A 24,117-nucleotide genomic window follows, 5' to 3' on the forward strand; every position below is an offset into this window, starting at 1 on the left:
TTAGCACATGGCCTCACATGTGAATCCTTAAAGAGATGGGTGCGGTTAAGGCTAAAGAGGGTGTGAACGATGCTGACTGGGTGTAGACAAAGAAGAGCATTCCAGTAGGTGTACCAAAATATTCAAGGACCATTTTCTCAAAAGTGGGGTTACCAGTTTATCAACTTTCAAAGCAGAATCACTTTCCCATTGTTCCTCAACAGCAGTGTATGAAAAGCATTTTGTAGCCGAGTCTCTACTTTAATCAAATGTAAAAAAAAAACACAATTTCAAATTTTGCAACCTTAGACCGAATCGAGGTGGTCGGTCACAAATAGCAATAAATACACTGAGGGGTTGAGGCATTGGGTCAGTCTCAGTAATAGGGAGCAGTTTAGAGAGATGAAGAGCTTTGCTCATGGACACAACAAGAGATGGCCTCTAGGATACTGATGTTAGAAACCCTTCCTGTCAGATTTTAACCTGTTGCTGGTCTGCCTCCAGGCTACCTGGCTGACTCCAGCACTCTGGTAGACGGTGGCGTCCCAGTCTCTCAGCCTTCTACTAGGACTTGCTCAGTAGAGACTAGCTAATAAAGACTAGCTGGTAGTAGAGTATAGGTAGGTTGTAGTTTATTACATTAGTAGTATAGGTAGTAGTTTATTACATTAGTAGTATAGGTAGGTAGTAGTTTATTACATTAGTAGTATAGGTAGGTAGTAGTTTATTACATTAGTAGTAGAGTATAGGTAGTAGTTTATTACATTAATAGTATAGGTAGGTAGTAGTTTATTACATTAGTAGTATAGTATAGGTAGTAGTTTATTACATTAGTAGTATAGTATAGGTAGTAGTTTATTACATTAGTAGTATAGTATAGGTAGTAGTTTATTACATTAGTAGTATAGTATAGGTAGGTAGTACTTTCATGTATAGGTAGGTAGTAGTTTCATACATTAGTAGTATAGGTAGGTAGTAGTTTCTTACATTAGTAGTAAAGTATAGGTACAGAGGGGGGGAAAAGTATTTGATCCCCTGCTGATTTTGTACGTTTGCCCACTGATAAAGAAAGGATCAGTCTATAATTTTAATGGTAGGTTTATTTGAACAGTGAGAGACAGAATAACAACAAAAATATCCAGAAAAACGCATGTCAAAAATGTTATAAATTGATTTGCATTTTAATGAGGGAAATAAGTATTTGACCCCCTCTCAATCAGAAAGATTTCTGGCTCCCAGGTGTCTTTTATACAGGTAACGAGCTGAGATTAGGAGCACACTCTTAAAGGGAGTGCTCCTAATCTCAGATTGTTACCTGTAAAAAAGACACCTGTCCACAGAAGCAATCAATCAATCAGATTCCAAACTCTCCACCATGGCCAAGACCAAAGAGCTCTCCAAGGATGTCAGGGACAAGATTGTAGACCTACACAAGGCTGGAATGGGCTACAAGACCATTGCCAAGCAGCTTGGTGAGAAGGTGACAACATTTGGTGTGATTATTCGCAAATGGAAGAAACACAAAAGAACTGTCAATCTCCCTCGGCCTGAGGCTCCATGCAAGATCTCACCTCGTGGAGTTGCAATGATCATGAGAACGGTGAGGAATCAGCCCAGAACTACACGGGAGGATCTTGTCAATGATCTCAAAGCAGCTGGGACCATAGTCACCAAGAAAACAATTGGTAACACACTACGCCGTGAAGGACTGAAATCCTGCAGCGCCCGCAAGGTCCCCCTGCTCAAGAATACATTCCCGTCTGAAGTTTGCCAATGAACATCTGAATGATTCAGAGGACAACTGGGTGAAAGTCTTGTGGTCAGATGAGACCAAAATGGAGCTCTTTGGCATCAACTCAACTCGCCGTGTTTGGAGGAGGAGGAATGCTGCCTATGACCCCAAGAACACCATCTCCATCGTCAAACATGGAGGTGGAAACATTATGATTTGGGGGTGTTTTTCTGCTAAGGGGACAGGACAACTTCACCGCACCAAAGGGACGATGAACGGGGCCATGTACCGTCAAATCTTGGGTGAGAACCTCCTTCCCTCACCCAGGGCATTGAAAATGGATTGTGGATGGGTATTCCAGCATGACAATGACCCAAAACACACGGCCAAGGCAACAAAGGAGTGGCTCAAGATTAAGCACATTAAGGTCCTGGAGTGGCCTAGCCAGTCTCCAGACCTTAATCCCATAGAAAATCTGTGAAGGGAGCTGAAGGTTCGAGTTGCCAAACGTCAGCCTCGAAACCTTAATGACTTGGAGAAGATCTGCAAAGAGGAGTGGGACAAAATCCCTCCTGAGATGTGTGCAAACCTGGTGGCCAACTACAAGAAACGTCTGACCTCTGTGATTGCCAACAAGGGTTTTGCCACCAAGTACTAAGTCATGTTTTGCAGAGGGGTCAAATACTTATTTCCCTCATTAAAATGCTAATAATTTTATAACATTTGAGACATGCGTTTTTCTGTATTTTTTTTAATGTTATTCTGTCTCTCACTGTTCAAATAAACCTACCATTAAAATTATAGACTGATCATTTCTTTGTCAGTGGGCAAAAGTACAAAATCAGCAGGGGATCAAATACTTTTTTCCCCCACTGTAGGTAGTAGTTTATTACATTAGTAGTATAGGTAGGTAGTAGTTTATTACATTAGTATAGGTAGGTAGTAGTTTATTACATTAGTAGTATAGGTAGGTAGTAGTTTATTACATTAGTAGTATAGGTAGGTAGTAGTTTATTACATTAGTAGTATAGGTAGGTAGTAGTTTATTACATTAGTAGTATAGGTAGGTAGTAGTTTATTACATTAGTAGTATAGGTAGGTAGTAGTTTATTACATTAGTAGTATAGGTAGGTAGTAGTTTATTACATTAGTAGTATAGGTAGGTAGTAGTTTATTACATTAGTAGTATAGGTAGGTAGTAGTTTATTACATTAGTAGTAGAGGTAGGTAGTAGTTTATTACATTAGTAATAGAGGTAGGTAGTAGTTTATTACATTAGTAGTAGAGGTAGCTAGTAGTTTATTACATATTACATTAGTAGTATAGGAAGGTAGGAAGTAGTTTATTACATATTACATTAGTGGTAGAGGAAGGTAGTAGTTTATTACATTAGTAGTATAGTATAGGTAGTAGTTTATTACATTAGTATAGTATAGGTAGTAGTTTATTACATTAGTAGTAGAGTCTAGGTAGGAAGTCGTTTCTTAAATTAGTTGTAGAGTATAGCTAGGAAGTCGTTTCTTAAATTAGTTGTAGAGTATAGCTAGGAAGTCGTTTATTAAATTAGTTGTAGAGTATAGCTAGGAAGTCGTTTCTTAAATTAGTTGTAGAGTATAGCTAGGTAGCAGTTTATTACATTAGTTGTAGAGTATAGCTAGGTAGCAGTTTATTGCATTAGTAGTAGAGTATAGCTAGGTAGCAGTTTATTACATTAGTTGTAGAGTATAGCTAGGTAGCAGTTTATTGCATTAGTAGTAGAGTATAGCTAGGTAGCAGTTTATTGCATTAGTAGTAGAGTATAGCTAGGTAGCAGTTTATTACATTAGTAGTAGAGTATAGCTAGGTAGCAGTTTATTACATTAGTAGTAGAGTATAGCTAGGTAGCAGTTTATTACATTAGTAGTAGAGTATAGCTAGGTAGCAGTTTATTACATTAGTTGTAGAGTATAGCTAGGTAGCAGTTTATTACATTAGTAGTAGAGTATAGCTAGGTAGCAGTTTATTACATTAGTAGTAGAGTCTAGCTAGGTAGCAGTTTATTACATTAGTAGTAGAGTCTAGCTAGGTAGCAGTTTATTACATTAGTAGTAGAGTCTAGCTAGGTAGCAGTTTATTACATTAGTAGTAGAGTCTAGCTAGGTAGCAGTTTATTACATTAGTAGTAGAGTCTAGCTAGGTAGCAGTTTATTACATTAGTTGTAGAGTATAGCTAGGTAGCAGTTTATTACATTAGTAGTAGAGTCTAGCTAGGTAGCAGTTTATTACATTAGTAGTAGAGTCTAGCTAGGTAGCAGTTTATTACATTAGTAGTAGAGTCTAGCTAGGTAGCAGTTTATTACATTAGTAGTAGAGTCTAGCTAGGTAGCAGTTTATTACATTAGTTGTAGAGTATAGCTAGGTAGCAGTTTATTACATTAGTAGTAGAGTATAGCTAGGTAGCAGTTTATTACATTAGTAGTAGAGTCTAGCTAGGTAGCAGTTTATTACATTAGTAGTAGAGTATAGCTAGGTAGCAGTTTATTACATTAGTAGTAGAGTATAGCTAGGTAGCAGTTTATTACATTAGTAGTAGAGTATAGCTAGGTAGCAGTTTATTACATTAGTAGTAGAGTATAGCTAGGTAGCAGTTTATTACATTAGTAGTAGAGTATAGCTAGGTAGCAGTTTATTACATTAGTAGTAGAGTATAGCTAGGTAGCAGTTTATTACATTAGTAGTAGAGTATAGCTAGGTAGGTAGCAGTTTATTACATTAGTAGTAGAGTCTAGGTAGGAAGTAGTTTATTACATTAGTAGTAGAGTATAGCTAGGTAGCAGTTTATTACATTAGTAGTAGAGTATAGCTAGGTAGCAGTTTATTACATTAGTAGTAGAGTCTAGCTAGGTAGCAGTTTATTACATTAGTTGTAGAGTATAGCTAGGTAGCAGTTTATTACATTAGTTGTAGAGTATAGCTAGGTAGCAGTTTATTACATTAGTAGTAGAGTATAGCTAGGTAGCAGTTTATTACATTAGTAGTAGAGTATAGCTAGGTAGCAGTTTATTACATTAGTTGTAGAGTATAGCTAGGTAGCAGTTTATTACATTAGTAGTAGAGTATAGCTAGGTAGCAGCGTCTTACATTCAGGCAGACGGTTGCGCCTCATGGCTAGTCTCTCAGCCTTCTTCTTGGCTTCAGCCAGGCTGAAGAGAACCCCGTAAACATACTGGCGGATGGGTCTGAACAGCTGCACTGCCGACGGGAGCTCCTGGTTGGCCTCATCCTCTATGGTGACGGACAGCTTTATCTCCCCCTGAAAACACAACACACACTCTTAAAACACTCTAGAGTCGATGTCCCGCATAAATCAAATTAACATAATAAAAAAAAAACTATCCCCAACCAACTCCATCAATTTAATAGGCTAGAGATCGTCGGTTATTTTGAATGGGCTGGGTCTCAATCCACCACGTCCGCCGATGTCGCCCTTCCGCATCTGCGGTGAAAGGTGGCAGAGCTACAGCGGTGTTCGTCAGACCAGGAGACATCCTCTAGGGGTACCTTAGAATATGGTAGGTGTAGGGGATACCTTAGAATATGGTAGGTGTAGGGGATACCATAGAATATGGTAGGTGTAGGGGTACCTTAGAATATGGTAGGCGTAGGGGATACCTTAGAATATGGTAGGCGTAGGGGATACCTTAGAATATGGTAGGTGTAGGGGATACCTTAGAATATGGTAGGTGTAGGGGATACCTTAGAATATGGTAGGTGTAGGGGTACCTTAGAATATGGTAGGTTGTGGTAGATGTAGGGGTACCTTGGTAAGGATGTGGTAGGGGTACCTTGGTAAGGATGTGGTAGGTGTAGGGGTACCTTGGTAAGGATGTGGTTGGGGCCACAGTGTCTTCTGATCCCTCCTGTCAGCCTTCAGTATTTATGCTGCAGTAGTTTATGTGTCGGGGGGCTAGGGTCAGTCTGTTACATCTGGAGTATTTCTCTTGTCTTATCCGGTGTCCTGTGTGTATTTAAATATGCTCTCTCTAATTCTCTCTTTCTCTCTTTCTTTCTTTCTCTCGGAGGACCTGAGCCCTAGGACCATGCCTCAGGACTACCTGGCATGATGACTCCTTGCTGTCCCCAGTCCACCTGGCCAAGCTGCTGCTCCAGTTTCAACTGTTCTGCCTGCGGCTATGGAACCCTGACCTGTTCACCGGACGTGCTTGCTGCACCCTCGACAAGTACTATGATTATTATTATTTGACCATGCTGGTCATTTATGAACATTTTAACCATGTTCTGTTATAATATCCACCCGGCACAGCCAGAAGAGGACTGGCCACCCCTCATAGCCTGGTTCCTCTCTAGGTTTCTTCCTAGGTTTTTTGCCTTTCTAGGGAGTTTTTCCTAGGGAGTTTTTCCTAGCCACTGTGCTTCTTTCACATGCATTGCTTGCTGTTTGGGGTTTTAGGCTGGGTTTCTGTACAGCACTTTGAGATATCAGCTGATGTACGAAGGGCTATAAAAATAAATTTGATTTTGATTTGATGTGGTAGGTGTACCTTGGTAAGGATGTGGTAGGTGTACCTTGGTAAGGATGCGGTAGGTGTAGGGGTACCTTAGAATATGGTAGATGTAGGTTGTGGTAGATGTAGGGGTATCTTAGAATATGGTAGATGTAGGTTGTGGTGGATGTGGTAGGTGTACCTTGGTAAGGATGTGGTAGGTGTACCTTGGTAAGGATGTGGTAGGTGTAGGGGTACCATGGTAAGGATGTGGTAGGTGTACGGGTACCTTGGTAAGGATGTGGTAGATGTAGGGGTACCTTGGTAAGGATGTGGTAGGGGTACCTTGGTAAGGATGTGGTAGGGGTACCTTGGTAAGGATGTGGTAGGGGTACCTTGGTAAGGATGTGGTAGATGTAGGGGTACCTTGGTAAAGATGTGGTAGGGGTACCTTGGTAAGGATGTGGTAGGGGTACCTTGGTAAGGATGTGGTAGGTGTAGGGGTACCTTGGTAAGGATGTGGTAGGTGTAGGGGTACCTTGGTAAGGATGTGGTAGGGGTACCTTGGTAAGGATGTGGTAGGTGTAGGGGTACCTTGGTAAGGATGTGGTAGGGGTACCTTGGTAAGGATGTGGTAGGGGTACCTTGGTAAGGATGTGGTAGGGGTACCTTGGTAAGGATGTGGTAGGGGTACCTTGGTAAGGATGTGGTAGGGGTACCTTGGTAAGGATGTGGTAGGGGTACCTTGGTAAGGATGTGGTAGGTGTAGGGGTACCTTGGTAAGGATGTGGTAGATGTAGGGGTACATCAGGCCCTTCTTGTGTCTGTGTTGAGCCACTCTGAGGACCTCTGGAGCCACCATGGGGAGCGGAGGGCTAGTGATGTCCATGTGGTTTCTGGTCGGCATTGACAGCAAAGACGGGATCTGGGCATTCAGATGACCGATGACCACAGGAGAGGTCACCGTTGGGTTAGCCTGCGAGGGGGAGAAGAGGGCTGTCAGGCTTCAGATAGTGCTGTTTCACCGTTTCAAATCCTTTTCTAAAGTTTGGATGTCTACTAATCATCTCAGAACCTCCAGGGTCATGGAACCAAAACATCCACATCACTGACTTCAGAATATTAACTATACAATGCCTTCAGGAAGTATTCACAACCCATGACTTTTTCCCCACATTTTGTTGTGTTACAGCTTGGAATTTAAAAAAATGTATTAAAAATGGTGAGTTCGTATCACTGGGCCTACCCACAATACCCCATAATGTCAGTGACATTATGTTTTTACAAATTTGTAGAAATTATAGGGTGTTCACCGATAAAAACATTAATTCATTCAATATTTATGAAAATATGTTCATTCAGAAACAACAACAGTCCAAATCCTGTCTCTACCATATATACAGTGCAGAGCATTCGGACACCTTCGCTTTTTACACACTTTGTCATCTTATTTATTCTAAAATGTATTTAAAAAAGAATTACCTCATTAATCTACATACAATACCCCATAATGACAAAGCAAAAAAACGTTTTAGTTTCGTTTTTTGCAACAACAAAAAACTGAAATATCACATTTACATAAGTATTCAGACCCTTTACTCAGTACTTTGTTGAAGCACCTGTGGCAGCGATTACAGCCTGGAGTCTTCTTGGGTATGACGCTACAAGCTTGGCACACCTGTATTTGGAGAGTTTCTCCCATTCTTCTCTGCAGATCCTCTCAAGCTCTGTCAGGTTGGATGGGGAGCGTCGCTGCACAGCTATTTTCAGGTCTCTCCAGAGATGTTCAATCGGTTTTCATGTCTGGGCTCTGGCTGGGCCACTCAAGGACATTGAGACTTCTCCCAAAGCCACTTCTGAATTATCTTGGCTGTGTGCTTAGGATCGTTGTCCTGTTGGAAGGTGAACCTTCACCTCCAGTCTGAGGTCCTGAGCGCTCTGAAGCAGGTTTTCATCAAGGATCTCTCTGTACTTTGCGCCGTTCATCTTTCCCTCGATCCTGACTATTCTCCCAGTCCTTGCTGCTGAAAAACATCCTCACAGCATGATGCTACCACCACCATGCTTCACCGTAGGGATGGTATTGGCCAGGTGATGAGCGGAGCCTGGTTTCCTCTAGACGTGACGCTTGGCATTCAGACCAAAGAGTTCAAAATTGGTTTCATCAGACCAGACAATATTTTTTCTCATGGTCTGAGAGTCCTTTAGGTGCCCTTTGGCAAACTCCAAGCAGGATGTGATGTGCCTTTTAGTGAGGAGTGGCTTCCGTCTGGCCAATCTACCATAAAGGCCTGATTGGTGGAGTGCTGCAGAGATCGTTGTCCTTCTGGAAGTTTCTAACATCTCTAACAGAGGAACTCTGGAGCTCTGTCAGAGTGACCATCAGGTTCTTGGTTACCTCCCTGACCAAGGCCCTTCTCCCCTGATTGCTCAGTTTGGCCGGGCGGCCAGCTCTAGGAAGAGTCTTGGTGGTTCCAAACTTCTTCCATTTAAGAATGATGGAGGCCACTGTGTTCTTGGGGACCCTCATTGCTGCATTCATTTCTTGGTACCTTTCCCCAGATCTGTGCCTCGACACAATCCTGTCTTGGAGCTCTACGGACAATTCCTTCAACCTCATGGCTTGGTTTTTTCTCTGACATGCACTATGAACTGTGGGACCTTATATAGACAGGTGTGTGTCTTTCCAAATCATGTCCAATCAATAGAATTTACCACAGGTGGACTCCAATCAAGTTGTAGAAACATCTCCAGGATGATCAATGGAAACAGGATGCACCTGAGCTCAATTTCAAGTCTCATAGCAAAGGATCTGAATACTTATGTAAATAAGGTATTTCTGTTTTTCATTATTAATACATTTGCAAAAAATTTTAAAAACCTGTTTTCACTTTGTCATTATGGGGTATTGTGTGTCGATTGATGAGGAACATTTTATATTTAATTTAGTCTGTAACGTAACAAAATGTGGGAAAAGTGAAGGGGTCTGAATACTTTCTGAAGGCACGGTAAACAGCTGTACATGTATATGGGATCTCCAGGCATTCCACTATATATAGAACTGATGCGAACATTGTTTATTGTAAACATCATGGTATGATGTAAGATTTCAGACTCTTGTGCTGAACCATACCTTGGTTTGGTTTCCCAGCTCCTCCTCTGCTGTGCTCTCTGATGGTTTGTCCCATACTTCCAGTTCCCCCTCTGCTGTGCTCTCAGATGGTCTGTCCCATCCTCCTTTATGGTCACTTACATGACTACAGGAACAACAGGATAAGAGTATGATCATGTATTAGGATAATGTATTGTAACAGTTTTGACTTGACTGAGTAATGTAGTACGTAAAATGAATAATGCTGACATGGCAGCAGGAAGTCTGACAGAATATTGTAATGGAAACGTATTGACTTGGAAATTTGTAAGGGTTGATAATATCCCCAATATTTGCCTCAAAACTGAACCTAAAAACTATATCCGAAAATAATTTTACACAACAGGATGACAAGTATGCTGGGGAGAAAAGAAGAGAACGGGTGAGTTGATGAGTGAGATACATAGATACATAGAAGAAGAGATGAGAGGAAGTGAACGATACATAGAAGAAGAGATGAGAGGAAGTGAACGATACATAGAAGAAGAGATGAGAGGAAGTGAACGATACATAGAAGAAGAGATGAGAGGAAGTGAACGATACATAGAAGAGAATGGGTGGTGAGATGGTAGTGAACGATGCATAATGATGTAATCACCAATTGTGAATGAAGAACAGGGTCATTCTATTGTATTGATCCATTGATCTATTGTATTGATCCATTGATCTATTGTATTGATCCATTGATCTATTGTATTGATCCATTGTAATCTAAAATGGTATGTACCCTTTATCAGTCCACTAGATCCAGTTTTCAAAATCAGTCTACCTCTGGCCTACTAGGAGTACACCATGAGAGCGTGCGTCCATCGTTGCTACAAGGTCTGAATGAAAATGACTCCGATGGAAGAAATTAATCATGAGGTCGCTGATGATTATTCTTCTGGTTCTGGGTCGCAAAGGGTCGGAAACTTTCCGGTAAAATTCCAGCATTTTTCCTGAAATTTTCTATGGGAAGTTAAGCCCGGGAATTTGAGGAATTTTGCTTAAATTCATTTAAAAAAATTTGCTTCTAACTTTTTTTGTGGGATACACAATAAGGCAATTCTAGGTGTTGTGGCATATTTTTGGTTAAACTATCCCCAATTCAATGGAATTGCAACCCTCTGCATGCACAGTGCATTCTTCCATCACATTTACAGCTGATTCTCAAGATCTTCCACACTAATGAGATGCTATTGAGCCCACACAACTACACTGCCTGAGCCAAGGACTACATGCTTTAGGGTAAGTTTTGATTACAATACTGGGTGGGGTGAATATATTTTATGACATACATTATATTTTGTTAACTAGTAAATAGTAGCCTACAGCAAAATATGTTTAAGTCATTTCTAACTTGTTAACAATTCCTACTAGTTAGTTTTTGATACCATGTGGGTTTTATCTTGCTTGAGCCTGCTGAGGAGTGTTAATTCACTTGAAAAATTGGTTGCCATCCGGGCAAATTTGAGGCTTTTTGAGCCTGACAACGAGCCATCCTCAACAAGGTTGGAAAGTGACAGTGAAATATGAGGCTTCAGAGCCTGATGTTCAAGAGGTGGACGCTGAGGAGTTCCAGGGAGACAACCAAACCTTCACGTCTTAAAGTAACAGACTGTCGTTTCTCTATATCTAATAATTTTTTACCTTTATTTAACTAAGCAAGTCAGTTAAGAACAAATTCTTATTTACAATGACGGCCTACACCGGGCCAAACCCGGACGACAATGGGCCATTTGTGCGCCGCCCTACGGGACTCCCCAATCACGACCGGATGTGATTCAGCCTGGATTCGAACCAGGGTCTGTAGTGATGCCTCTTGCACTGAAATGCAGTGCCTTAGACCGCCGTGCCACTCGGGAGTCCCAGTTAGTTAAAGCCATCTGTCAAGCAGTGAGCTGGTTGTGCCTTGATCCTACTGCTACGATTGGATAAAGCAAGGCTATAACCCAGTTGACAACTTCCTCCTCCGCTCATATCACTTCCTGCCGTTTACTGCTACTAGCTCAATGACGATGACATTTACCACCAAGCCATAAATATGAATAATATCTAACAAGGAGAGCGAGCGTAGGAGAAAAAAACTCAAAACGACATTGTGTCTGAATGACTCAAATCTGCCAATAGTTTGAGAAGTGAGAAGGCACACATGCCGATCTACAGCTTTCCGGGTCCATAAACATGCCGATCTACAGCTTTCCGGGTCCATAAACATGCCGATCTACAGCTTTCCGGGTCCATAAACATGCCGATCTACAGCTTTCCGGGTCCATAAACATGCCGATCTACAGCTTTCCGGGTCCATAAACATGCCGATCTACAGCTTTCCGGGTCCATAAACATGCCGATCTACAGCTTTCCGGGTCCATAAACACAGGCACTCCACAAATACAATTGATTGAACAATTGAACTTGTGTTTTTAGATATAGCCTACAGTAACATAAGCTAATGAAAACGCTAGTATGTATTTTTTTCCTTCTAAATGTTACCTAAGACCTTCCTAAACACTATCAAATTATTATTTTAGCGATATTACATTTATTAAATTACACTGTTAGAATGTAGCATTCAGAATGACTGCTCATTAGCTTGAAGGGGGGCGGTCAGTCGAGACCTAGCGTTTCTAGAGTTAAACTTGGCAGCAGGTAGTGTAACGGGGCTGACTTGGCAGCAGGTAGTGTAACGGGACTGACTTGGCAGCAGGTAGTGTAACGGGACTGACTTGGCAGCAGGTAGTGTAACGGGACTGACTTGGCAGCAGGTAGTGTAACGGGACTGACTTGGCAGCAGGTAGTGTAACGGGACTGACTTGGCAGCAGGTAGTGTAACGGGGCTGACTTGGCAGCAGGTAGTGTAACGGGGCTGACTTGGCAGCAGGTAGTGTAACGGGGCTGACTTGGCAGCAGGTAGTGTAACGGGGCTGACTTGGCAGCAGGTAGTGTAACGGGGTTGACTTGGCAGCAGGTAGGCTAACAGCAATGACGTGGCAGCAGGTAGAGTAACGGGGCTGACTTGGCAGCAGGTAGTGTAACGGGGCTGACTTGGCAGCAGGTAGTGTAACGGGACTGACTTGGCAGCAGGTAGTGTAACGGGACTGACTTGGCAGCAGGTAGTGTAACGGGACTGACTTGGCAGCAGGTAGTGTAACGGGACTGACTTGGCAGCAGGTAGTGTAACGGGACTGACTTGGCAGCAGGTAGTGTAACGGGACTGACTTGGCAGCAGGTAGTGTAACGGGACTGACTTGGCAGCAGGTAGTGTAACGGGACTGACTTGGCAGCAGGTAGTGTAACGGGACTGACTTGGCAGCAGGTAGTGTAACGGGACTGACTTGGCAGCAGGGAGTGTAACGGGGCTGACTTGGCAGCAGGTAGAGTAACGTGGCTGACTTGGCAGCAGGTAGTGTAACGGGACTGACAAGGTAAACATAACAGCACTGACATAGCAGTGTGTAGAGTAATTAGGTACTATAACCAAACCTACTTGGCAGTGAAGCCTGTGTTGTCCTCGTTCTCCGAGGAGGTGGTGGAGGACGACGAGGAGGGGCTGGTGGCGGCCGTGCCCCCCGGGGGAAAAGAAGGGTTGATGGGAGAAGACCTCTCGTACAGCGGCGTGTGCTTCTCTTTAGGAGGAATGTTGCTGAAGCTGCTTGGTACCTGTTCTGCCAGGGTCTTCCCCACCGCTGACTCCACAGCCAGACCAGAACCAGAAGGACCAGGACCGAGACCGGCAACAGGGTCACCACTAGGGCCGGCATTAGCCCCAGCCCCAGCGCCCGGGCCAGGCTCTACGACCGGAGAGGCTGTGTAGGCAGGCTGGACCTGGAGATCAACAAAATGTTAGCCTCATCTCACCAACATTAGCTTTCTCTAAAAGGTTTGTTTTCAACTATTAGATAGCAAGATTGTTTGACATGTTTATACACTATATGAATATTACAAAACAGTTTGGGTGTGTAACTATGAGCTAATTAACAGGTGTGTTTGGGTCCCGGCTCTGAGCTAATTAACAGGTGTGATTGGGTCCCGGCTCGGAGCTAATTAACAGGTGTGATTGGGTCCCGGCTCGGAGCTAATTAACAGGTGTGTTTGGGTCCCGGCTCGGAGCTAATTAACAGGTGTGATTGGGTCCCGGCTCGGAGCTAATTAACAGGTGTGATTGGGTCCCGGCTCGGAGCTAATTAACAGGTGTGATTGGGTCCCGGCTCGGAGCTAATTAACAGGTGTGATTGGGTCCCGGCTCGGAGCTAATTAACAGGTGTGTTTGGGTCCCGGCTCTGAGCTAATTAACAGGTGTGTTTGGGTCCCGGCTCTGAGCTAATTAACAGGTGTGTTTGGGTCCCGGCTCTGAGCTAATTAACAGGTGTGTTTGGGTCCCGGCTCTGAGCTAATTAACAGGTGTGTTTGGGTCCCGGCTCTAATTAACAGGTGTGTTTGGGTCCTGGCTCTAATTAACAGGTGTGTTTGGGTCCTGGTCTAAACAAGGTTTCTCACCCCAGGTTTCCCCGACAGGGGAGGAATGTTGAGCGTCTGAGGGGGCGGAGCTAGAGTTGCGTAGTGCGACAGAACTGTTGCTACTGGAGAAACTACCGGTCCTCCTGTCTGGTTTGGTCCAACTGGTAGAAACAAACACACACTGTTAACACACACACTGTTAACACACACACTGTTAATACAGCATAACAGACGAAGACATGGTCATACAGCATAACAGACGAAGACATGGTCATACAGCATAACAGACGAAGACATGGTCATACAGCTTAGCACAGCAGTGTAACTCAGCTACATTTGACATTTAAGACAGAACAAGAGAGCTTGAACATTATTCTGTGTTTATGTGAGGTTCTACTGGTCCTTTCAGTTAAACCTGTTAAAGGTCTGACAGATGAGCCATTCAGTTTCACAGGAGTATCAATCATTAATCAGGACCAGTCAGACCAGTCCGCTTCAGGACCAGCTAGACCAGTCCGCTTCAGGACCAGCTAGACCAGTCCGCTTCAGGACCAGCTAGACCAGTCCGCTTCAGGACCAGTCAGACCAGTCCGCTTCAGGACCAGTCAGACCAGTCCGCTTCAGGACCAGTCAGACCAGTCCGCTTCAGCACCAGTCAGACCAGTCCGCTTCAGCACCAGTCAGACCAGTCCGCTTCAGCACCAGTCAGACCAGTCCGCTTCAGGACCAGCTAGACCAGTCCGCTTCAGGACCAGCTAGACCAGTCCGCTTCAGCACCAGCTAGACCAGTCCGCTTCAGCACCAGCTAGACCAGTCCGCTTCAGGACCAGCTAGACCAGTCCGCTTCAGGACCAGCTAGACCAGTCCGCTTCAGGACCAGCTAGACCAGTCCGCTTCAGGACCAGCTAGACCAGTCCGCTTCAGGACCAGCTAGACCAGTCCGCTTCAGGACCAGCTAGACCAGTCCGCTTCAGGACCAGCTAGACCAGTCCGCTTCAGGACCAGCTAGACCAGTCCGCTTCAGGACCAGCTAGACCAGTCCGCTTCAGGACCAGCTAGACCAGTCCGCTTCAGGACCAGCTAGACCAGTCCGCTTCAGGACCAGCTAGACCAGTCCGCTTCAGGACCAGTTAGACCAGTCTGCTTCAGGACAGTGTGGAGGGATGGACCAGTTTTTACAGAGTTCCAACAAGCCGACCTGGGCCGCGATGCAAGAAGCCTTTCTAAAGCAGCGTATTTGTATGCAAAGGGGGTAGCAGCCATTCCAGAGTGCACACAATGCATGGGAGAGTGGGAGAATCTCTCACATCACAGAGCTACTCTGCTTGTTGGCTCTCTGCCTCAGTCTCTCACTGCCTCAGTCTCTCTCTCTCTCTCGCTGCCTCAGTCTCGCGCTGCCTCAGTCTCTCGCGCTGCCTCAGTCTCTCGCGCTGCCTCAGTCCCTCGCGCTGCCTCAGTCCCTCGCGCTGCCTCAGTCCCTCGCGCTGCCTCTCTCCCTCGCGCTGCCTCTCTCCCTCGCTGCCTCTCTCCCTCTGCCTCTCTCTCTCGCTGCCTCTCTCTCTCGCTGCCTCTCTCTCTCGCTGCCTCTCTCTCTCGCTGCCTCTCTCTCTCGCTGCCTCTCTCTCTCGCTGCCTCTCTCTCTCGCTGCCTCTCTCTCTCGCTGCCTCTCTCTCTCGCTGCCTCTCTCTCTCGCTGCCTCTCTCTCTCGCTGCCTCTCTCTCTCGCTGCCTCTCTCTCTCGCTGCCTCTCTCTCTCGCTGCCTCTCTCTCTCGCTGCCTCTCTCTCTCGCTGCCTCTCTCTCTCGCTGCCTCTCTCTCTCGCTGCCTCAGTCTCTCGCTGCCTCTCTCTCTCGCTGCCTCAGTCTCTCGCTGCCTCAGTCTCTCGCTGCCTCAGTCTCTCGCTGCCTCAGTCTCTCGCTGCCTCAGTCTCTCGCTGCCTCAGTCTCTCGCTGCCTCAGTCTCTCGCTGCCTCAGTCTCTCGCTGCCTCAGTGTACTGGGCTATAGAGAGAAGGTGAGGTGGGTGAACTTACCTTGGTAAGGTGAGAAGTGTTGAGACTTGCTGGCTGCTGAGTAGTACTCCACTGCTTTCTTAAAGCGGACAACTTTGTCATCAGTCCTGGACTGGAATAGGAAACAACCATGTTAAACTGGACTGGAATAAGAAACAGACATGTTAAACTAGACTGGAATAGGAAACAGCCAAGTTAAACTGGACTGGAATAAGAAACAGACATGTTAAACTGGACTGGAATAAGAAACAGCCATGTTAAACTGGACTGGAATAAGAAACAGCCAAGTTACTCAATCAAAAGCAATAAATCAACACAAAAGGTTCTTAAATAGTCCTGTTATCTCATCCAGCCAGTAATGTACCAGAGAATGTTTGAAGACCCTGCTAGGTGATGCATGTACCTCAATATAGCTCTGTCAGGTGTTCTGTACCTGTGTCTGAAGATGTCTGCGAGTACCTGTGAGCGTGTGAAGATGTCTGCGAGTACCTGTGAGCGTGTGAAGATGTCTGCGAGTACCTGTGAGCGTCTGAAGATGTCTGTGAGTACCTGTGAGTGTCTGAAGATGTCGTTTGCGATGGCCTCCAGGTCGCTGAAGTCTGTCATGTTTCGAACGTAGTCAGCCACTGCCTTGATGACCACGTCACACGGAGGGAGCACTAGCTGGTGGGCGCGCACCTAGAGGTCAGAGGTTAAAGACAGCGTTGATGACCGCGTCTATCTCTTGGAATGAGGAAGTACAGAAGACAGTCGGATCACACGGTTTGAATAGAATAAGCTTCATCAGAAATATTTATCTATTTATCCCATAAAATGGGTCAGTTTATTAGCCTTTTGGTGTGACACCTTTTGAATTTTTACATGAAAATCATTTGACAATAAAAAGCAATGAAAATATGTTTTGGTGAAATGGAACGCTTACTATTAACAATAAGATGTTGTGGTGAAATTTGAAAGTGTTTTTTTTTTACAATGGATAAAATTAGAGACTCTGAGCTAGAAAATGGTACATCATGCACTACAGTTGAGGAAACAATGGGAAAGTGATTCAGCTTTGAAAGTTGATAAACTTGTAACCCACTTTTGAGAAAATGGTCCTTGAATATTTTGGTACACCTACTGGAATGCTCTTCTTTGTCTACACCCAGTCAGCATCGTTCACACCCTCTTAAGCCTTAGCCCCACCCATCTCTTTAAGGATTCACATGTGAGGCCATGTGCTAAACAGAGGGAGTAGTGTAGTAAACAACCAAAGATTAAGACAAAAAATGGTAAAAGTAGTAGCCTTCAATAAGGAAAAACTCCAGGTAAAAATAATCTTTAATCTAGTCCTTGGCCTATATCCCAGTCTGATTTATGTGCAGGTCATGTTGTTCTTCACATCACAGTCTCTGGTAAACACACACTATATCAAATGAATTCTACGTTTATTTGTCACATGCACATGATACAGAAGGTGTAAACGGTACAGTGAAATGGTTACTTGCATAGCAGCAATATCAAAAACAGAAAATGTCCAGATACAAATATTTTATAATTATTAGATGATTCTTACATTAGTTTGCTAGAGAGCCAGCAAGCTAACGTTTGCTAGCTAACAAACTTGCAATGAAAATAGCTTTCTGACTAAATTAAAAACGTATTATATCTGAAAATGTAGCTAGACTCTCACCCGTATACATGGATGAACACTACATGGCAGACTGCAACCATTTAATTTCTGTTTTGTATGCATGTCATGTTGTATTGTTACCATGCTGTGTTGTCGTGTTGTGTTGCTACCACACTGTGTTACCATGCTGTGTTGTTACCATGCTGTGTTGCTACCATGCTGTGTTGTTGTGTTGCTACCATGTTGTGTTGTATTGCTACCATGCTGTGTTGTTACCATGCTGTGTTGTTGTGTTGCTACCATGCTGTGTTGTTGTGTTGTGTTGCTACCATGCTGTGTTGTGTTGTGTTGCTACCACGCTGTGTTGTGTTGTGTTGCTACCACGCTGTGTTGTCATGTTGTATTGTTACCATGCTGTGTTGTTACCATGCTGTGTTGTTACCATGCTGTGTTATGTTGTATTGCTACCATGCTGTGTTGCTATCATGCTGTGTTGCTGTGTTGCTACCATGCTGTGTTGTTACCATGCTGTGTTGTTACCATGCTGTGTTGTTGTGTTGCTACCATGCTGTGTTGTTGTGTTGTGTTGCTACCATGCTGTGTTGTTGTGTTGTGTTGCTACCACGCTGTGTTGTCATGTTGTATTGTTACCATGCTGTGTTGTTACCATGCTGTGTTGCTACCATGCTGTGTTGCTACCATGCTGTGTTGTCATGTTGTATTTCTACCATGCTGTGTTGCTACCATGCTGTGTTGTTGTGTTGCTACCATGCTGTGTTGTTGTGTTGTATTGCTACCATGCTGTGTTGTTACCATGCTGTGTTGTTGTGTTTCTACCATGCTGTGTTGTGTTGTGTTGCTACCATGCTGTGTTACCATGTTGTATTGCTACCATGCTGTGTTGTCGCCATGCTGTGTTGCTACCATGCTGTGTTGTCACCATGCTGTGTTGCTCCCATGCTGTGTTTCTCCCATGCTGTGGTGCTCCCATGCTGTGGTGCTCCCATGCTGTGGTGCTCCCATGCTGTGTTGCTCCCATGCTGTGTTGTTGTGTTTTATTGCTACCATGCTGTGTTGTTACCATGCTGTGTTGTTGTGTTGCTACCATGCTGTGTTGTTGTGTTGCGTTGCTACCATGCTGTGTTGTGTTGTGTTGCTACCACGCTGTGTTTCTCCCATGCTGTTGTGCTCCCATGCTGTGTTGCTCCCATGCTGTGTTGCTACCATGCTGTGTTGCTACCATGCTGTGTTGCTACCATGCTGTGTTGCTACCATGCTGTGTTGTTGTTGCTACCATGCAAAGGTGTCATGTTGTGTTGCTACTATGCTGTGTTGTCATGTGATTCTACCATGCTGTGTTGTCGTCTTAGGTCTCTATGTAGTGTTGTGTGTTTTGTCGTGATTTGTGTTTTGTCCTATATTTATTTATTTTTAATCCCAGCAAGAGGCCTTTTGGTAGGCTGTCATTGTAAATAAGAATTTGTTGTTAACTGACGTGCCTAGTTAAATAAAAGGTTAAATAAAAAATAAAATCTTGTTTGGACAGTGTTGTGTCAAGTCACTCCGGTTCACACTGACTGTAGCGTGTGCAGAAAGTAGCCCTTCACTTTCTCCAACTGATCTGTCGATAACGCCCGCTAAATTCAGTGCATCAAAGTTGAGAAAACTAGCAAACACTTTTGTAGTTCTAGATGGCTAACGTTATATATTTCTAAAAAGCTGTGCTAGAAAGGATTATCAACACGTACTGAGCAGCCCACATTATAGACAGAAGCGTGCTGACATGGCAGACCAATCAGAACTCATCTCCTGGCATGTCCAGACCATAAATTATCTCAGCCAATCATGGCTAATGGGTTGGTTCCTGTCTTTTTCCGTGGCTAAACCAACTAGGCTCGTAATTTAACAATCGTATTCGTATTTACAGATGGAATACAAGTTTGTTATTAAGACATGAAAAGTTCACGTGTTCCAGAAGGCATTTTTATAAGACTTTTTTTTGTTGTTGTTATAAATAAACACGTTCAGTGCCTCTCCTGTGAATTAGTGACACATACGTCTAGCTTCCTGAAACATTTTGGTATTCATTCATTCACACCTGGTTTCAACTGGTGACCATTTCTCCGGCTACCTCTGTGTTTTTCTCTGTCCTCTGTGGAGGGTCAATTTATTTTTATTATGTGGTTCTAGTGATGATGCAGGCAGATATTGGGGACTGGCTATGGTGCTCCTATTCCTGGTTCACGCTCCCTGCATTGGACCATCCATCCCCCTAGACCCCGCTCTCTGTCCTACCAGTTTCATTCCTCCTGACCAACCAATTGGTACGTGACCCACCCTGGGAGGGCAGAAATGAGCAGTGCCTCTTTTTGGAGACTGTCCCCCCCTGCTATCCAATTGCGCCGGCTTGCCTCACTCCGAGCAAGACTCAGTCGACCCGTCTGTTTCAGTGGACCTCGGACAGCGTTCCCGGCGCAGGGCGTTGGCACGCCAGGGCAGTGATGCCATTCCATTACGCGCTGTGACATCAGAGAAACGTTGCGTTTCTCAAACCCTATTGGCTCTGTTCTCAAACCTTCCAAAAGAACACCTCTCGAGCAGCTTTGGCTGTGGGTAGGTCGGGTCTTCCCACTGGGTGAACACAAGTGCGCTTGGGTCTCCTCCATCACTGGAGGACTGTGCCCCTGTGGCTCGTTGTGCGCCCAGGTAAACCTCAATGTTGCGGGGGGGGGAGGCTACCTGGTTGATCCTGCCAGTAGCATATTCTTGTCCCAAAGATTAAGCCATGCAAATCTTAGTACACACGCTCGGTACAATGAAACTGTGAATCGCTCATTAAATCAGTTATGGTTTCTTGGATCGACCCAAGGTTACTTGGATAACTGTGGCAATTCTCGAGCTAACAAGTGCTGACCTTCAGGGACACGTGCATTTTTCTGACTCAAAACCCATACAAGGTGCTTTCGGGTGACGCTTTTACTTTTTACACCCTCGTGGCAACTGGCGTCTCTCATTTGAATGTCTGCCGTATCAACTTTCAATGGTAGTTTCTGTGCCTACCATGGTGACCACTGTTTTTTTTTTAATTTAACCTTTATTTAATAGGCAAGTCAGTTAAGAACAAATTCTTATTTATAATGACGGCCTAGGAACAGTGGATTAACTGCCTTGTTCAGGCGCAGAACGACAGATTTTTACCTTGTCAGCTCAGGGATTCGATCTTGCAACCTTTCGGTTACTGGCCTAACACGAACTACTAGGCTACGCTGCCGCCGGGTAACGGAGATTCGGTTCGATTCCAGAGCGAGCCTGAGAAACGGTTACCATATCTAAGAAAGGCAGCAGGCACAGAGTCCCTGTTATTGGAATAAGTACACTTCAAATCCTTTAATGAGGACCAATTACTGATGTTTAAAAGTATTTTTTACAGTGGTCAGAAAAAACAGAATGAATGACGCTTTCAGAAGTTAACAGTCAAATTTGACTGTCTGTTGAGTCCATCTGTGTGACATAACGTCCTATGGGGTGACGCTAATAAATGAAAGAGAAAAAAAGGTATTCTTGGGACAAAATATAAAAACAATTGTTAAATAAGATTTTTTTTAAAAGTAGTTATCTCGTTTAGTGAAATGAGTCATACCCAAAATGTAAGTGAGACACTTGGTTATCATCATTATAAAAAAAGAAAATTGTGTTTTTTTCATTTGAAATGCCAGAATTACTGATTTAAAGACAGAAGTAACTAAATAGAGGTACAATCATGTTGTTGTCTATTTGGGAAATCATTAAACCTTTATATTAACATTAATAAAATTAAAACATTTAAAATGATCTAAACACTAGGCTACCTGCTGCCCGATGGCGATGTCACACCAGAGGACAAATTCAAGGTACTAATGCATGAAATGCTTCATTAAATTGGATAACATTGAGTTGTTTAGACATACTTTATTGCAACTACTGTATATGTTTTTATGCTTTATTAATTTGAGAATAAATCATTTTTTTCCTCTCACTTTGGTCACATGTTAACTAGTCAACAACAGTTTGAACAGAAAACGTCCAACAGACATAATTTGACCCCAGCTGCTACCAGGACTAACATGCTACCATGCATTTCAGGTAAAATAACAACCCAATGTTTATATCCCAGGATAAATTAACTAGTAACAGCAAGCTAACTAGCTAAATTGCTATAAAATGTTTAATGCTTTTCGACCTGTCCCCTAATTAATATAATTGGTTCAGAGTTTTTGTTTTGATATTTCAACCTGCGCGTCGTGATCGTGGTACAAAATCAACACGCGCACACGCGTCCGGTTTGGTCAGCGTGTAACGGATTCCCTGGCACTACATTGACCGTGAAGCTAGTTTACCTTGAGCGATGCTAGCGGATGCTCTGGACCCAGGAGACTCCAGTGAAAGGCAGCCAAGTCTTCATCAGGCAGTATGTGGTTACCTGAAGCAGGACAGTTACATGACATCATGAGGCTAACAGAATTAGCACTGACTTAGCAGTGACAGATAAATCTCTATGTTAGCGATCAATAGGCTTGATCTGAGTCTGGCAAACCGACCCATAAGTTACCTTCCTTCTTAGAAGTGATGTTAGTTAGCGAACTACCTAAACGCTAGCTCTGTTACCAACCCACCTAAAAGTGATGTTACTTAGCGACCTCGCTACACGCTAGCTCTGTTACCAACCCACCTAAAAGTGATGTTACTTAGCGACCTCGCTAAACGCTAGCTCTGTTACCAACCCACCTAAAAGTGATGTTACTTAGCGACCTCGCTAAACGCTAGCTCCGTTACCAACCCACCTAAAAGTGATGTTACTTAGCGACCTCGCTAAACGCTAGCTCTGTTACCAACCCACCTAAAAGTGATGTTACTTAGCGACCTCGCTAAACGCTAGCTCCGTTACCAACCCACCTAAAAGTGATGTTACTTAGCGACCTCGCTAAACGCTAGCTCTGTTACCAACCCACCTAAAAGTGATGTTACTTAGCGACCTCGCTAAACGCTAGCTCCGTTACCAACCCACCTAAAAGTGATGTTACTTAGCGACCTCGCTAAACGCTAGCTCTGTTACCAACCCACCTAAAAGTGATGTTACTTAGCGACCTCGCTAAACGCTAGCTCCGTTACCAACCCACCTAAAAGTGATGTTACTTAGCGACCTCGCTAAACGCTAGCTCTGTTACCAACCCACCTAAAAGTGATGTTACTTAGCGACCTCGCTAAACGCTAGCTCTGTTACCAACCCACCTAAAAGTGATGTTACTTAGCGACCTCGCTAAACGCTAGCTCTGTTACCAACCCACCTAAAAGTGAAGCGAAGATAACGAAGCGGTTGGGGTTGAGGTCCAGTTGTTTGGCCACTTCATGCATCAGGTACTGGGAGGTGGTCAGGCTCTTCCCGTTGCGACTCAGCTTCAGGGCGTGGGCAGAGAAGTAGTAGGGGATGTTACACAGAGCGTAGTCCGAGTCGTACGCCACCAGGCCGTGGAACCCGTTCTCCCTGCACAGAGCTATCACCTCCAAGTGATGATCCTCGATGCTCTGGACAACCTGGAAACACACACACACATTATACTGTTACTAACACCACACACTAACCCTAACCATCCATAGCAATACCACCTCCAAGTGATGATCCTTGATGCTCTGGACAACGTGGAGACAAACACTCGCAGGAAGCTCAGTTCAAATTAGAGACAGTCTAAACACAATACTAATATATAATAACATATGCCATATAGCAGATGGCTTTATACAAAGCGACTTGCATTAGGCTAATATCCATGGTCCAATTACAGTCGTGCGTTAATTTTACAACACGCATCATGGAGTTACATGCGCTATTGTTTTAACAACTGAGCTACAGAGGACCATATTCTGACATAGTACTACCAGTATTCTGGATAGAGCGAGGAACATTCAGGCACGATGACTGCCGGCAGCCCAGAGATGTAGGCTACAGTGCTTTCAGCAATGGATTATAATAGTTGTCAGTGTAGTGAATTATATCCATAAGCAATGGTCCTATTACAGTGTGGATCCTGGAATACCATTGCCAACATCAACAGTTACACTGGCCATGATGCAGAGACATGTTCATAAAAATAGATTTGGGGCCTGGTGAGGCTCATCGAAATCACTGTAGAATGTAGGGCAGACTGTTGTTTCTCCTCCACCAAACTTAACAGTTGGAACTATGCATTGGCATCCGTCGAACTCAGATTTACCCATCGGGACTGCCAGATGGTGAAGCGTGATTCATCACTCCGGAGAACGCTTTTCCACTGTTCCAAGAGTCCCAACGGCGGCGAGCTTTACACCACTCCCAACCGACGCTTAGCATTGCGCATGGTGATCTTAGACTTGTGTACGGCTGCTCGGCACATGGAAACCCATTTCATGAAGCTCCTGACGAACAGTTGTTGTGCTGACGTTGCTTCCAGAGTCAGTTTGAAACTCGGTAGTGAATGTTGCAATCGAGGACAGATGATTTGTACACACTCCACGGTCCTGTTCTGTGAGCTTGTGTGGTCTACCACTTCACGGCTGAACCGTTGTTGCTCCTGGAAGTTTCCACTTCACAGTAACAGCACTTACAGTTAATCGGGGCAGCTTTAGCAGGGCAGAAACTTGAAGAACTGACTTGTTGGAAAGGTGGCATCCTATGAAGGTGCCACATTGACAATCACTGA

General features: G+C 44.2%; 1 protein-coding gene across 1 annotated transcript in view; it reads right to left on the minus strand.

The window, feature by feature from the left end:
- Positions 1–22,975, minus strand: part of LOC115149926 (constitutive coactivator of PPAR-gamma-like protein 1 homolog) — a gene marked incomplete at its 5' end in the record, with an annotated part of 48,771 nt that extends 25,796 nt beyond the window's left edge. The window contains 9 exon segments of the mRNA XM_029692726.1: positions 4,832–5,003; positions 6,971–7,171; positions 9,329–9,452; positions 12,813–13,150; positions 13,823–13,944; positions 15,814–15,904; positions 16,342–16,470; positions 21,781–21,863; positions 22,729–22,975. Coding sequence (XP_029548586.1) covers positions 4,832–5,003; positions 6,971–7,171; positions 9,329–9,452; positions 12,813–13,150; positions 13,823–13,944; positions 15,814–15,904; positions 16,342–16,470; positions 21,781–21,863; positions 22,729–22,975 — 1,507 coding nt within the window.
- Positions 22,976–24,117: the final 1,142 nt, after the last annotated feature.

Source organism: Salmo trutta, chromosome 16, assembly GCF_901001165.1.
Source record: "Salmo trutta chromosome 16, fSalTru1.1, whole genome shotgun sequence".
In the NCBI taxonomy this organism is placed as follows: Eukaryota; Metazoa; Chordata; class Actinopteri; order Salmoniformes; family Salmonidae; genus Salmo; species Salmo trutta.